This window comes from Anarhichas minor, unplaced genomic scaffold, assembly GCF_050575085.1.
Source record: "Anarhichas minor isolate MPS153535 unplaced genomic scaffold, ASM5057508v1 ptg000074l, whole genome shotgun sequence".
Classification (NCBI taxonomy): Eukaryota; Metazoa; Chordata; class Actinopteri; order Perciformes; family Anarhichadidae; genus Anarhichas; species Anarhichas minor.
In genome coordinates this window covers 2,437,373-2,452,539 of record NW_027466520.1, presented here as the reverse complement: position 1 = coordinate 2,452,539, position 15,167 = coordinate 2,437,373, and the positions used below count along the sequence as shown (strand labels likewise).

At 41.2% G+C, this 15,167-nt stretch overlaps 2 protein-coding genes across 4 annotated transcripts in view; one reads left to right on the top strand and one right to left on the bottom strand.

The window, feature by feature from the left end:
• dpp6a (dipeptidyl-peptidase 6a) overlaps window positions 1-9,984 on the top strand; it is a 116,119-nt gene extending 106,135 nt beyond the window's left edge. Inside the window, exons 13-26 of one of the 2 annotated variants that reach the window (XM_076080397.1) lie at window positions 48-155; window positions 403-494; window positions 1,584-1,631; window positions 1,763-1,881; window positions 3,691-3,741; window positions 5,311-5,409; window positions 5,592-5,661; window positions 6,427-6,621; window positions 7,129-7,183; window positions 8,137-8,236; window positions 8,998-9,056; window positions 9,160-9,232; window positions 9,328-9,401; window positions 9,835-9,984. In XM_076080397.1, the coding sequence (XP_075936512.1) occupies window positions 48-155; window positions 403-494; window positions 1,584-1,631; window positions 1,763-1,881; window positions 3,691-3,741; window positions 5,311-5,409; window positions 5,592-5,661; window positions 6,427-6,621; window positions 7,129-7,183; window positions 8,137-8,236; window positions 8,998-9,056; window positions 9,160-9,232; window positions 9,328-9,401; window positions 9,835-9,984 (1,293 nt within the window). Of the gene's footprint in view, window positions 1-47; window positions 156-402; window positions 495-1,583; window positions 1,632-1,762; window positions 1,882-3,690; window positions 3,763-5,301; window positions 5,410-5,591; window positions 5,662-6,426; window positions 6,622-7,128; window positions 7,184-8,136; window positions 8,237-8,997; window positions 9,057-9,159; window positions 9,233-9,327; window positions 9,402-9,834 lie in introns of both variants that reach the window. The other variant, XM_076080396.1, reaches the window with a different exon arrangement.
• Window positions 9,985-11,507: 1,523 nt separating this feature from the next.
• On the bottom strand, window positions 11,508-15,167 carry ggh (gamma-glutamyl hydrolase (conjugase, folylpolygammaglutamyl hydrolase)). Of its 2 annotated transcripts, none has more exons than XM_076080660.1 (9): window positions 15,023-15,167; window positions 14,156-14,264; window positions 13,985-14,035; window positions 13,401-13,485; window positions 13,215-13,323; window positions 12,992-13,098; window positions 12,787-12,877; window positions 12,557-12,691; window positions 11,508-12,457 (listed from the first exon to the last, which is right to left on the bottom strand). In XM_076080660.1, exons 1-9 carry the CDS (start codon window positions 15,096-15,098, stop codon window positions 12,339-12,341), a joined length of 882 nt encoding a protein of 293 aa, XP_075936775.1. In that variant the 5' UTR covers window positions 15,099-15,167; the 3' UTR covers window positions 11,508-12,338. The 2 variants fall into 2 exon arrangements, with proteins under 2 accessions (XP_075936775.1, XP_075936774.1); XM_076080659.1 differs by having other exon boundaries at window positions 11,509-12,457; window positions 13,185-13,323.

Sequence of the window (15,167 nt, the reverse complement as noted above, 5' to 3'; positions counted from 1 at the left end):
ATGTTTTGTTGAGTAAAACATTAAAATAATCTTCACCGTGTCTTCAGAATGAGAAGCCTCTGTTTTCCAAAGATGGGCTGAAGCTGTTCTTCACCCGTGCCATTCCACAAGGAGGCAGGGGCAAGTTCTTCCACATCTCCATGTCCATCTCCCAAGTAAGACAACACTTGTGTGTGCAGTAATGTTTAGAGTCAGTAAACATCTATCACATGTTTACCATTCAGTGTTTTTAGTATTATTCAAAAGTGTGTGTTATGAGCTTTAAGGGGTATGAGTCTAAACTTTATACTTGGTGAGACAAACATACTGTAGCTCTCTTGTCTGTGTTGTTTTATTCAGTAGGCTATAAAATCAGCATCTTTATTGTCTTGATTCTTTTACTTCCTCTGCTTATCTCCGAAGCCCAACACCAGTACTGACACACTGCAGTCCATCACATCTGGAGACTGGGATGTCACCCAAGTCCTGGCCTACAATGAGGACAGCCAATTGATGTGAGCACCCACAAACCCGCCAGCAGCAGCCAGACAAACCACCACACGCTCACAGCGAGAAGCAACAGTACATCATAATTCTGTAGTAATTTATGTCGGTACACGTTGTTTAATTATAAGCAAACAAAAGTCGCATGGTTGGAAGCGGTAATTTTGTCAAGCTTGTCATTCCGCTAGAGATTTGGCCCGCAGGTGCATTCAAAGTAAACTTGTTCTACTCTCTTTAACGTTAACTACTTTGTTTTAATGAGGAAACATGAGAAAATAGCTGACATGAGCAGAACGCTTAGGTCGAACAATAAAGAAATATGTTTTTTGATCTTGTTTTAGTGTTAATTATGTCTAATATGTGTTGGTCATTCCAAAATATAAGGTTGAACAAAATACCATTGAACTAAAGGTTATAAGAACAACTTAGAACTTTGATGTACATGTTTTTACTGCCTCAGAGAAACTCGCTTGTTTTTGCTGAGAGCTAAGGAGTTAAATATTTCAGCACCACGGACAGAGACAGAGAGAGTGTTGCTGTCCAACAGGCAAATGGCCCTTTTTATTGTCAAGATCGTGGTCGTTTTTAAAGCACCGATGCTGCATTTGGAGACAGCAACTAAACTTATCGTCTGTTGCGGAGAGCGTTGTGTTCTTCCACCAGCTCGTACGGTTCCACACGATAAACCACTTCAAATAGGCTCGGTGTAAAAAACGCCCTGCTGTGACTCATCCCCGTCGCTGCCGGATAATGTCACACCCACACTCTGGGGCCACAAGGCAACTGTGATCCGACAAACATGATCTCGCATGTACACACTTACATTTCGCGCACACAAACAGAAACACAGTTACTCATTCACAGTGTTTGAAGTGACTTGAGAAACTCTCCTAAAAACCTCTTTGCCAAGGGGGGCAAGATTTGGCCTACTTCTCTTCTAAAAAAGATTCATCCCCCCTTTTTCCCCCCATCATTCATTTATGAAACAACTATTCTAGTGAGTATTTGGGGCATCGCTTGTGTGTTCCTCGTGGGTTTCTTTTAACACGATTTAGCTAAAGTCTGCTACCATGACATTCTTTTTTTCTCTATGAATGTAGATACTTTTTGAGCACTGAGGACGGTCCAAAGCGAAGACATTTGTACAGGTAACGGCTGTTCTCTGTATTATGTTTCCTGTAATGGCAGTTGTTGTTTTGATTAATTACATTTTGCTCATTTGGATAAAAAACAAAGAAATGTGCAAAAAAGTGAAATGACCTCTTCTTTGTTCCCGTAGCGCGGACACCTTTGGTTCCTTCAACCGCCGCTGTCTGTCCTGCGCGTTGTCCGACAGCTGTGACTACATCAGCGGCTCCTTCAGTCACAACATGAGCTATTTCCTGCTCAACTGCCAAGGTAGCTGACACAGGATCTTCTAACTAAACTCTATCCATCCCTCTGTCTTCCCCCTCAACTCTCAGCCCAACTTACCCATTTTAAGGCAACAATGAGGTTGTGACAAAAAAGAAATGGCCCACAAAGAGTCCACTCGTCCAATTTGGCTTCGTCAAGGGAGGAAATGATATTAGCCAAAGTTTGACAGTCATTTTGCAGCGCTGGCTTTGCCGTTTTTTTAAATTCGAGGCTGCCGATGTAACGCTGCAGTTCTTCCTACTGTCAGACGGCTGTAGGGATTTGATAAGCTGAAGGGGAAGACTTGTAGTGTACAGGTGAGGATGTTAGATAAAGGTCTTAAGCACAACAAAGACAGGCTTACTGACACTTCTATTGTTGCTGTACATTTGTATTTTTATTGTAAGTCTAAATATGTTTAATGCAGTTGTGGAATGAGTATTAACGTATCGTTTACTTAAGCAAGAGTAGCAAGTAAAAGTCTTTCTTTCAAAAGTATGAACAACAAAGTGTACTTTTATGTTCAAAGGAAAAGTTAGTTTATTATTGCTACATTAACATGCATATGTTTGAGTTGTTTTAAATGCTTCATTCACTGTTGGGTAGTTTAATCTACAACAATGTGTCATGTTTTATAAATTGATAAATAATAGCTTTAGCTGGTAAATGAAATAAAAGCACATTTCCCTCTGAAATGTAGTGGAGTAGAAGTATAAGGTAGCATAAAATGGAAATACTCAAGTAAAGTACATGTACAGTATGTTACAATTGTACTTCTGTACTTGTATATTTTTACAAATGTACTTGGTTACTAGTACTATTCAGCATTATCCTATATTTGAGTCTATATTTTCTCCATATTTCTGTATCTTGACGATAAAAAACGTTTTGCAGAAAATAAGAGCCAATCTTTGTGTGTCTATTCTCTAGTTTTTGCACAAAGAACTTCCCTCTTGCTGTGCCACTCCTTACAACCTTGATCTGTATATGCCGTGCTGGCCATGACAATAGCAAAACAACAGGCAAAGAGCTTTTTAAGATCAGAAAGATGTCAAAATGTCGCAGCACTGTCTTCACACTGCTGCAGAAACAAAGCAATTCATGTTTCTTTGATTTCAGTCTGACTCAAAGCTTCAATATTTAATCACTGATCCAACAACTTTTGTGTCAGTCACCTCTGAACCGTAGAAAGTGATCGCCACTGAAGTGAGATCAATCAGGGAAAGGACCACGATGCCATCAAACACTCCCTGCACACCCCAGAAATCACTGATAGCCGATTGTCCTGCATCTCATACATTTATAATCCACCCCTCTCCTCACAGCCTGCCTCCAAGAATTTATGTGATGAAGGCTATGATATGATTACCACGAGGAGAGAGAGTGGGAGGACGAAACAAAGGGACGTGAGCGATCAGCCGCTGCGCTTTCCACCAGACGCAACCACAATGTTCCTGCACTATGTTCCCCAATTTTCTAAGTGCATCAATCACTTCATTTGCTGTCCCTACTCCCTCCAATTTGAGGTCGTACGGCTTTAGCATGAATAACTTTTCCCCTGTTGGTGGCCTAGTTATGGAAAAGCTACTTCAGCCACTGCATTACATAAATCAAATAAGCACAGATTTGCTTCTTTTACTGACGGACAAAAGATCTGGGATGTCTCTCTGGCTTTTACTGCAGTCACTGGAGCAGACTTATTTTATGGACGATGAACACGGACTTTGCTCTTGCCACAAACAACATCTTAATGCAGCATTGTACCTGTAACGTCTTTGAAACGATGATGAAACTTTCTGATTTCCTCCTCAGGACGGGACATCCCATTCGTAGCCGTCTACAAGACGCAGAGAGACGTGGAGAGTGAGACGCAAGACAGGGAGAGTGAGTATTCACGCTGAGACTGTGGATTATGCTAAAGACATCGCGAGTGACCCTGTACGCAGTAGCATTAACGGCTACATTGAAAATGACCTTGTCGAAAAGTGTTTTTCCGTTGCAGTGCAGGATGACCACCTGTGCACTGCTGGTCTACAAGCCGAGTTCAGCGTGACGGCAGTAATCACATTACTCCCCGCGATGGATGTCCTCATTAAATTATGACCTGCCCAACGTCAATATCAGCTAACTTTAATTTGATTATTATGGGGCGCATGTGTGTGTCAGTCTGTGTTTTACCAACATGATGTCCCTGCCCTGATTATGTTAAAAGACCTCTTGATGTTATTACCGTAGATTATTTCATGGTGTCAGCTGTTAAACGGTGCTTTTGTAAGAGCAGTAATGTTTCCTCAATGTTAACCTACCAAGCTGGTGAGTTTGTTGTTTGTTTGAACGCTGCCGGATCTAAAATTGTATTGACAGTAAGATGATTGACGCTCATTAAGTGTCGCATAGCAATGCAATCAGGATACCATGATTATTAACAAGGCCAAGAGTCTACAGCCACGTTGGCAGCTCTGGTAGTCTGTTAGTGATGGGAATTACTGTTCTTTGAAAAGAGACAGATCTTATGGTTCCTTTCCGTTCGATAGCACTTTTCAGTCAACGCTGACTTTTGGTTTCACACAGGACTCGAACTATGGTCTCCTGGGTGTAAGTCCTGTGTTTGTTTCTCTGCATGCATACAGAAACACACTGGTTTGGCTTCAGTCAATATTTCAGACGGAGCTCTTTTTCTTCTTCTGCTGCCTCTCAGAAGGTTTAATTGAAGTTCCATCATCCTGTGAGTTTGTCAGTACAGGCAGCTGTGTGTGGATTCCCGTCCTGGATGCTGCCTTTGGACCATTTGCACCAATCCTAAAATACAATGTTCGCTGCATGCCCTTTGACTCCAGCAGTCATGGCAAGCGAGGGTGATACGTTAGTGGTGCATAAACCAGCTGTAGCTGTTGGATAAGTACAGCTGGTTCCCTCTTCAGGACAACCTTTTGACGCATGGAGTTTGCCATGAGCGAATCCAGGTCACAGTTTCAGCTGCAGTCGTGCCGTCTATTTCTTCTCTGGTTTTGTGTTTTGTTGGAGTTCATGCTAAACGTTTTGGAGGACAAGAGGCTCTGATGGATTTGCTTTCTCGTATGAATATCAATGCACAGCTCCAATCATTATTCTACACCATCAAAAATGAATAATGTATGGGAAACCCATTAACTATAGAAACTGCTTATAGGTGGTCCTTGGTATATATATATATATATATATATATGGAAACACAGTCATGCTAATAATGAAAGTGATTTTTATTTAACTACAAGCTGATTAAATTTTAGTTGAAATTTTCTGATGTGAGTGTATTTTAACATAACTTGTTTGTTAGTTTTCAGAACTCTGACTTGGACTTGAAGCTCCGGTCATATCACTGTCCAAACAGAGAGTAAACTTTGTTTACTGCAGTCTCACTGGTTATTCACGTGCTGTCCACAGGCATCGCAGAAGTGCATAAACTGGAGAGCAATGAGAACCTGAGGCTGATCCTGGACTCCATGCAGATGCCCACCGTGGAGTACAAGGAGATCAACAAGGATGACTACAGTATGTATCATGTGTCAGAGTCACATTGATGGACAGGTTATGTGTATACAACAATATATACCTTATGTATATAAGGTTCAAAATATATGTCAGAGTTTCTCAATGAAAGGGGGCTCGTTGAATTGATTGTGTAGTTTACCGTGTTGCGTTTGGGATCAAACTTATTTGTATCTGCATCACAGCCTTGTCAATGCAGATCCTCAAACCCGCCGGCTTTGTGGACACAGCACACTACCCGCTGCTCCTGCTCGTGTAAGTATGAGCACATGTTTTCACACACATTTCTATACAGTACATTTGGTGCACACACACTTCTGCAGAGAAAAAGTGTGTTTCCATTTGCAGTGCAGACTCGTCAGTGGAGACTTCCTGGAGTTTTAATCCGGCATATTCATTTTAATAATCGCTGCATTGTCCTCTACTCGAGCTGGATAATAACTACACTGTGAATGAGGAAACTTAACCCCCCCCCCCCCCCCCCCCCCTTACTTCCATTTGCGTTTCTTTCCTCGGGCCTTTAACCGTCTTTTACTCTGCAGCTCAAATCTAAGATTTTCAAGAATTTGGCCCTTTGTGCTCTGCCTGCCTCTCAATTGTCGCTCAATTTAAGCACCAACGCGTCTCGAATAATCAGATAATAAGCAGAGGGTATCTGCAATATTAACAACTATTAAAAGATATCACATTTCACCTTTTTGGAACAAGTTATGTCTGCTGCAAGTTCAGCTTTCTTTCATCCTCTCAGTGTTACTTTGGACTGCTGATGTTGCAGTTCTTTCCCTGCACAATAGAGCTCACTGCCAGCTACCCACAGTAAATAGTACTGACCCCAAAAATATGATTGAAAAGCATCTTTCAGACAAATGCTGTGTACCCACAGGGTCCCAAACAGACACAAGCTCATACATTCTATGCAACGTTTGTGTTGATAATGTGATATAATTGGAGTAAATCATTGCTTTGCATCGAGTCTTGACTTCACTGATCTGTTTGCCTGTGTTTGTTTGTGTGGTGCAGCGATGGGACACCTGGTGGTCAGATGGTGGCAGAGCAGTTCCACATGGACTGGGCCACAGTGCTGGTGAGCAGCTTCGGCGCTATCGTGGTGCGCTGTGACGGACGAGGCAGCGGCTTCCAGGGCACCAACCTGCTGCACCGGATCCAGAAGAAACTGGGGGTGTATGAGGAAGAGGATCAGAGGGAAGCACTCAAGTATGTCATATTTTCAAATTGTCTCATTAGAGATTTAACAGACATCAGGGTAAAATGCAATGAATAGCTACTTGGGCGCCAGAATTCACTATTATGTGACAGTTAAACGATGCTTTCCTACACCACTGACATGCACCGACATTACACTATTCCCTACGGCTTATGAAACAGTATCTGTGTGTTACATGAAGCCACATCGATTCCCCAAATGGAGTGTCTCAATCAGAATGAATTGTTCCATTTGGAGATAAATTAAAATCAGTTTAAAACAAGTTATTCAAACTATAAATTGCTATTCAACAAATCTAAGTATGTCATGCAAACGTTTTTTTTACACTTATTTTTAAGAAGCAGTAGTTGTTATAGTAGTATTATAATCAAAAGTCCCTTGTAAAGTTGTGAAAACATGTTGTAAGCTACAGTTGCTATGCTGACACAGTGTATACAAAAGTCAAAACAGAAATGTTCTTCCCAACTAGAACCGATTTATTTTTTTATCTCTTGCAGTTTTATTTTGAAAGAGTCCTACGTTGACAAAACCAGAGTTGGAGCTTTTGGGAAGGTAAGAACAGTCTCTGTGTGTACCTGGAAGCACCATGCATGTCTTTGTACCAGTAACAGTGGCAGTAGAGTTCAACTTTCTCATTTTACGGCTTCACGGTACATAAAGACATGTTTCTGAAAACATTTGAAGCGAGAAATAGGCAAATACAGTGACAGAATCTTGATTGGTATTTGATCAGCGCTGCCTAGATTAACAGAGCTTCACTAGCAGTGTTAGAGGCTCTGATTGGTTGTTTTCTTTCGGACGCAACGAAATCTTCCAAATGCCATTAGGAGCACTGAGAGGAGGCAGAGAGACCTGATTATCAGTCTCATGTACTGCTGTCTGGATATAGTGACAATTTGAGCAAATGTGACAAAAAAGTGTTTTTTATTTATGTTACCAACTGTATAGCTATAATGTGTATGTTGCATTTTACTGCTGTAGATGTTTAAGGTTGTGCTCATTTGAACTACTTGATAAACTGTTTGATAGTTAATATACAGCAAGGCATCGTATTCTATATGTTTATAGCTTCCCTGTCCCGTGAGAACACCTTATTTCTAAAAAGTCTTTTTATGAGTTCAGAGGAACAGCCCTGTGTTCAGCTCTGCATTCTACATCTGATCCAAGAGGCTCTCTCAATAGTTCATTCAGCTTAAGAAGTAGGAGGATTTGAACCCCTAAAGAAGCGCTTCATCCTTCAGCTCATCACAAACATTCAAACACAACACATGTGGAGATACCTGGTTTTCACTGGACAGGAAGGGGATGACAAATTGTAATCTGAAAAGTAACTGTGAGACAAATGCACTCGAGTATGAAGCACAATGGCCTCTGCGGTCCAGTGGAATATAAGTATAAAGTGGCAAAATTGAGGAACAAATACCCCAAATGTTGTACTTAAGTACAGTAATTAAATTAGATACGTTCCACAAGTGGTGATAACGTGCACGTTGGTTGTACCTCAGGTGTATGGAGGCTATGTGACCAGCCTGTTGGTCAGTGGCGTGGAATCCTCTGTGAAGTGTGGCGCTGTTCTCTCACCCATCACCGACTTTGAACTATACGGTAAGCTGTTTGTTTGCAGAGAATCTGAATACTAGCTTTCTAAAAGCTACAGTCTGTGTGTATGTAGTCTCTTCTGTGTGTAATAAACAAAGGCAGTATCCCTGCATCATTATTCCTGCTGCTGTCAGGATGTATTGAAAAGGAAAAAGAGATTGCAAATCTATCCCCTTTAGCGCTGCAACTGGGAGTTATTTCCATGACTATTTTATACATGTGTGTACACGTGTGTGGGGAAAAAAAGAGCTTGTTGGCCTTCTCAGTGTGATGCTGCAAGATACACCTTGAACCCAATCACAACAGTGCCAGACAAAGTTAACTACACCAGCCTCACCTCGGCTACCAAAGGAATGAAATGTGTGAAACGCAGAATTGTGTGTATCGAGAGAGTGACGGAGAAAGAGAGTGACGGTGCTCTTGTGTCGGGCACAGAGTCGGGGAAACTGTGCGTCACGGTGGGAGTGATTTCACATCTATTTGATTTCTCTCGCTTTGCCCGAGGGGGTGAGAGACGTGCCATGACACTGTATAAGTTTGGAATTGCAAATGAAGACGTGCTGCAAACGCTTTGATACTAAAGAATATGGAGATGAGTGAATATATTTGAATATGGAGAAAAACCTGGAAACGTGTACTTTTTGTCCTTCAAAATGGCCCGAAGAACAAGACAGAAACGACTCATCAGTCTTGTTATTCATGTGAAGTTTTGATTTGATTTTTTATGTCAAAGCAAAGTATTAATCAAAGCCATATTTCCCTTGTAGCATCTGCGTTTTCAGAAAGATACCTTGGGCTGCCTAAACCTGATCCAAGGGCATACACGGTACGATTTGATTGCAATTGTTATGTTTCAAATTCCAGTTGTGATATTTACTCTAACATCTCTTTCGGTCTAATTTGTTGCTGTGTGTCTCATCACTCCTCAGATGGCAAATTTAGCACACAGAGCATCTCAGTTCATGGATAAGAAGTTCCTTATTATTCATCCAACAGCTGATGGTAGGTCAAGGATGTTCAAAAACATACATCTATTCATTTTGTTGAAGCAAAGAGATATTTGACATGTCGACGTGTATCTCATTACGTTTTCCCAGAAAAGGTCCATTTCCAACATACAGCGAAATTCATCGCCCAGCTCATCAATGAGAAGGCCAACTATACCTTACAGGTATGTGGATTTTCTTTCACTCCGTTGTAATTACTACTGCTGCTGATCCAATTTCTCTGCCTGGTTCAGTTATTCTCCAACCTCCGGGAGCTCTGTGATCCCAGCGGGGATCCACCAGCAGGCAGAGGATTAGCCCTCACAATGCCTTCATTCCACATAATGAGATTATGAGACCTTCTTGGGCCTCTTGCATTAACACCGGGACTAATCCAATTAGGATACAATGTTCTGCTGCTGAGTGTTCATCGGAGCTTATTAGTGACCGAAGGATGGGTTACTGTGCACACATGCTTTAACCTGGTTTCTCTTTGCTTTACTCGGCTTTAGGTCAACCCATGTAGACATGATGACTCAGTTAGAATATCTTAGTTAAACTAATAGAAATCTAGTGTGAGTCCCATACAGTCTCAGTCACTTGTTCTTTGTGTCCCAGATCTACCCAGATGAAGGTCACTTCATTCACAGTGAAGCAACCAGGCAACACCTCAGCCAGTCCCTGGTGAACTTCTTCGAGGAATGCTTCAGGCTACCAGAACGAGTGTTTGAGGAGGCCCTGGAGGAGGAGAGCGAAGAAGAGGGTTAGCTTGGCCCCCCGAGGCTTGTGTGCCCTACATCCTTCCCACCCATACGTTCGCCTTCCTAACCTCCATCCTGTCCCGTGCCCAAGCACAACACTGACATGCAGTTGTACAAAATGTGCAACTCTCGTCTGTTCTTGCTCAATTTGCATTTGGACTCCCCGTGTCGGCATGCTGAACCTGAGACTGGCTTTGCAGCAGACGACGGATCTAGTCCTACATCCATCTTTCACACCTTCTGCCCAGAGTTCAAATCCAACAGCCCTCCAGAGAGCCAACAAAGACTGGTGACCTGACGTGATGTTGTGGAGTATTCTGATTGATTTAACAGGGAGCAGTCTCCTTCACAGCCAGATGGACCAGCTCCTTAAAAAGAGACAAAGCATCATCTTTCACACAAACTTCCAAGCTGTGAGGAGAAGGAACACCTTATAGCACATAACTCATGGGCTTGTATATCAATGAAAATCAGACGCCTGGTGAAGAACACTGGTCGACAGTGTTCGCGATGGTTGTCTGAAATTGTGCCGATACAGGAAATGTTACTATTTTTAAAGTTGTGAAGAACCTTCATGTTGGACTGTGGTTGTGTCTATTGTTCTTACAGTATGTAAAATAGCACACAAACATTCACTCGGCAATTATGGACATATTTTCTTTTGGTATTCATGTTTTTTCCCGATGTTCATCTCGTAGCCTACATTTCTGTATATCAGCGATGCTCACAGAATTCACTTACTTAGACTAAATGCGCCATGGGTTCCTTAATGATCATTCGAGACAGTTTTATTGTGACGTTCCAGTTTTATCAAATGTTTGTCAAAGAACAAAAGCATTAACTTGTTTTAGTCACTGTGCCTTACTTTGTCAGAAAAAATCCTGCAGCTGCTAACAAACAAGGCCAATTTTGTAGGAATTGTTTGATTTTGGGAAATAAACTTAATAGCTTAGCTTCTTATTGAGAAATTTGGTTCCACTCTCATATCGGGTCATTAAATATGAAGCTAGCTTAGCTTAGCATAAAGACTGGAAGCAAGGGGAAACAGCTAGCCTGGCTCTGCCCACTAGCCAGGGTAGTTGCTTCCCCCGCTACTAGTTTTTATGCTCAATGTTTTTATCAAAGCCGAAGCAAGAAAGCAAATAAGCACATTTCCCAAAATGGCAGCTGTCGTTATAAATATATAGCTTGAAAAAGATTATTATTTTGAAAAAAGTAGCTTTGCTACTTTCAACAGCTAATACTTGATTGGGAAGCTGTAGAGTTTGAGGTTTCACAGAACAATATCCTGGAAATATGCCCGACGATGACAACGCTAAAATGTACAGAATCTGCATGCATCATGTTTACGGTACAGTAGGTGAAGAAAACGGTGACGAAAGTGCTGTGTCATTTAAATCAGCAAATACATTATTCAAAGTTGAAGGCAAGAAGCTATTAGGATTAGTGTTATACCCTGCAAAATGATGCACTTGTATATAAGGGGGAAACATTTTTAAATGAAGTAATGCAAACATGGCATACGAAATAATGAATTCTTGAGGCACATGTCATTTTTTTTTATTATTTGAATGACCATTTGTGTTACATTTCAGTGCATGTTAAGAGGTTATTTGCAGCACTATCCCTGATAGCTCAGCTCCATGTGGTAATTTTGACATCTTGAATGTTCCTTACTGGATTGCATAAATTACATTTCCAGTAGTATTGTGATTGAGATCCCAGTCTCGTCAGCTTGATGTGTAAATGTTATTCAGATATCATTTTATTCTAAATAGAAAAAAGAAACAATATGTGTCGAGTGTTATTTGTGCATAAAGCATTTTGGAAGTTACATTTGACTGTTAATTTCTGTTCGCCTGTTGCTTTCCTAGAATTTTATTTAACGAAGGTTACAATGTTGTAACCCTAGTACTGTCAGCACAGGCGGAGCCCTCTACTGGACTATGTGGGTAATACTCTTCTCCAATCATGAGCATGCATTCTCCCACTGAAAATGTGCATGAGCGTAGGCACATCCTGATTGCAGGAGTGTATTACCCATAGAGTCCAGTAGGGGGCGGATCCTGTGCGAGTTAGAAGTGCCCCTTTATGAATGCAAATGACATAACATGCACTAAAAGCAAGCGCTGCCGGCCCGGCTGTGTCAACAAAGCAAGGAGAAGCTTGCTAACAACACAAACGGAGGAAGAGCGACTTCATTCTCTGCTCAGATCCACTATATATATTTACCAAATAGTTGTTTGCTGCTATATTATTGCTTTGAATGTCATACATTGCTCCTTCAAGAAATTATATAGTTTTTCAATTGGTAACTGTAATCAGCTGTTGAAAAAGGAAAAGGTACTCTGCAAACAAACATCAGAAATAATAGATTTGTTCAAAGTTCCTATCGGGCCCAGCGTAAAGAGGGTTGTAGTTGTATATCAGCGCTTTGCTCTCCTCCGCCTTGGATCCAAATCTGTGAAAGTTCTTCCTGGCTGTAAGGAGAGAAAATAAGATTTACGAATCACAAAGGCTCCATCGTGCAGCTAGTGACTATTTAATTCAAGGAACAACAAAAATGGCAGTGTTCATACCTTCACTGACAAAGAATTCAGCCATGTAGAAGGTGGTCTTTACTGCTGATGGAGAGTGTGGAATGTAAGGCTTCTCACTTTCGAATGCGTTTTTCTCCGGATGCCACTGCGTCCCATAAATTGGGTAATCATATGCTGCCGAGAGGTAAGGGAAGAGATAGTACTGATAAACATAAAAGTTACTTCCAGTGTTATATTGCTGTAAACCTGTGACGCTGCATTGGAACTACCTTCCACCGTTGACACAAACTCTGTTGTTCCATCTGTGTTTGTGGAGAGAACTTTGTAAAAGCTGTTCAGCTCCTCGTTTGTGTTATGAGTCTGAAAGAAACAGACAGAGAGACGATGCACCCGATCAAACGACACTATTTTCTATGATCTTAGATCATGTTTTGGCACTCTTTATGTTTTCTCATCATAATAGTAACGACGTACCAACAGTGACAAACTCCAACTGTGAGCGTTTGCTGTCAGCGGCTCAGAAGCCAGATCTTCAATGAGCTCGTCTGGGAAGCCTTTAAATATCCTGCTGTCTTTGGCTCCTGGAAATGGGTCATAACAATATCATTAATAACAAAGCTGGGTTTTTTTTCAAAGAAATTATATAATCAACACTACACTCCCATACTATTAATGAAGTTCAGAGGTAACGCCACACCACTTGTGTTGGTATGTGACAGTAAGTTCTTTCCACTCGTCAAAACGGTCAGCTCCTCGTATCCAAGACAGGTGCCCCACACGGGGAAATAGTCGCCTCTCTTGTTTGCCTGAAACATCGCACACAGTCTGCAAATGAATCCTGCATCAACACACTGAAACCTAGTTGATCATATTTTACACTTACCTCAATAGCAAGTTCATAAAAGAGTTTTGCCGCTCTTTGATAACCAGATGACGTGATGCTGGCACTTCCACCCGGGTAAAGGATCCTGATGACAAAGACACAAAGTGTTCTGTATCTTTTTTTGGAAAAAATACATATCGGGGGTGGACAAAATAATAGAAAATGTCCACAGGCCTTTGGGAGGTGGTGATTGAACTCCGTGACATGTTTTAAGGTTAATGTCGCTTTGAAGAGTTTCCACGTTATAAAACTGTGTTTGCATGTGATGCCCAACATACTCAGCTGGTGCTTACTAGATAGCTTCTTTGTACATCTGTGTGTAGATGTGTACATTAAGAAAAATAACTATACTTTTTAGGATATTTGCTTCATAATAATTGCCTTAAAAATGTCTATTATATTAAACTCAATCTCAGCAAAAACTGACCAACTAAAGTTAATCGTTATCTTTTCTGAAACATGGGCTCTGTGAACCTGTCTTGTCAAAAGGCATTTATAAAAAACACAAATGTATCTCATTATTCATTTTGAAACAAATCTACAGCATAGAGGCTGTGACTGTGAACATATTATAACCCATTTACCCGTTAATGGAGTTGAACAGTTTCTTATACTCCTCCAGTGTCTGGTTAATCCTGTAGGAATAGAAGGGGGAGGTTAAAGGTTAAAGGTGTCAGTTCAAGAACGCTGTTGTTGCAAAAAGCTCTCATGTACTAAAGGAATGACAGTTAAGGAAATGTTTGATGATAACTCACATGACAGGCACAACCCTCGCTCCTGCTGACTCCAGGAACTTGACATAAGAGGCGGCAATGTAAGCCGTTTGATTTGGTTTCGGGGAACGAATTTCTTGAGCCAGTATTCCTTTTGAAAGAAAAACACAACCAGTTTAACCAGTTAGGTCTGTAGCCTAAGCAAAGAGACACTTTCTAACCTTAAACAATGATAATAAGGGCAACTTCCTTTGCCTGGGGGCCACTTCTACAAAACGGTATGAGGCCAGGGGCCAGTTAATAAACAAACATGCATGTTAGTGCATTAAAAGTAAAATTGTCAATTAAATTATTATCATTGTGAATTAGAAAAGGGTGAGCGGGCCATTGAGAATCACATACTGTTTTACAGAAGCTATGGTAGCACATTGGATTTAAATAGAAAAAAAAGTGTTTATTTTTTCTATTGTGATGCAATGCGCATGCGTAGCTTTTGAGAGGCAACTGACGTTAAACAAAAATGGAAGTGCACATGCGAATTGATAAATATAGACTAAAAGGCAACATTATAGGTACATTGGCCTGTATCTCATGGAAATAGTACTTACTCTCATAAAGTACAACCTGTTGTATATTGCATGTAAATTGCTGTCAAAATATGTCGCCATGCTGTCATGTAACGCTTTCTATCCCTGAGAGTTAAGCTTCTCTGCACAAAAGTTACCAGTGGAGGCTGCAGCCGAGAGTTCAATTGTGGGTAAAAATGCCAAAGAAACACCGGTTTGTAAGGTCAGCCATGGTTGTTTTTTTAAATTTGGTGTCGTGCACCTGGGACTTGAGTCGCCTGAGACTATCCCGACATCCGGGTTGTGTTGCATAAGTGTTGCAGTGAATAACGTGTACACTTACCGATAACGGGGCTGTCATTTCGCTTGGCTGAAGAATAAAACAGACACGTCAGAGAAACGTAAAAGAATAGCAACATTGTTTGTTTGTAGAAGTAGCACCTGAGCACGCAGGTAGCCTGTCTCCATTCAAGCTGTTACAGGGTTGA

Excerpts from the sequence above, each read along its gene's own strand:
- ggh (XM_076080659.1), bottom strand. The coding sequence starts at position 15,098 with ATGTTGCTATTCTTTTACGTTTCTCTGACGTGTCTGTTTTATTCTTCA. Across the intron at positions 13,324-13,400 it reads TTTATGAACTTGCTATTGAG|GCAAACAAGAGAGGCGACTA; the intron begins GTAAGTGTAAAA and ends GCGATGTTTCAG. Across the intron at positions 12,878-12,991 it reads GTTGGAGTTTGTCACTGTTG|ACTCATAACACAAACGAGGA; the intron begins GTACGTCGTTAC and ends TGTTTCTTTCAG.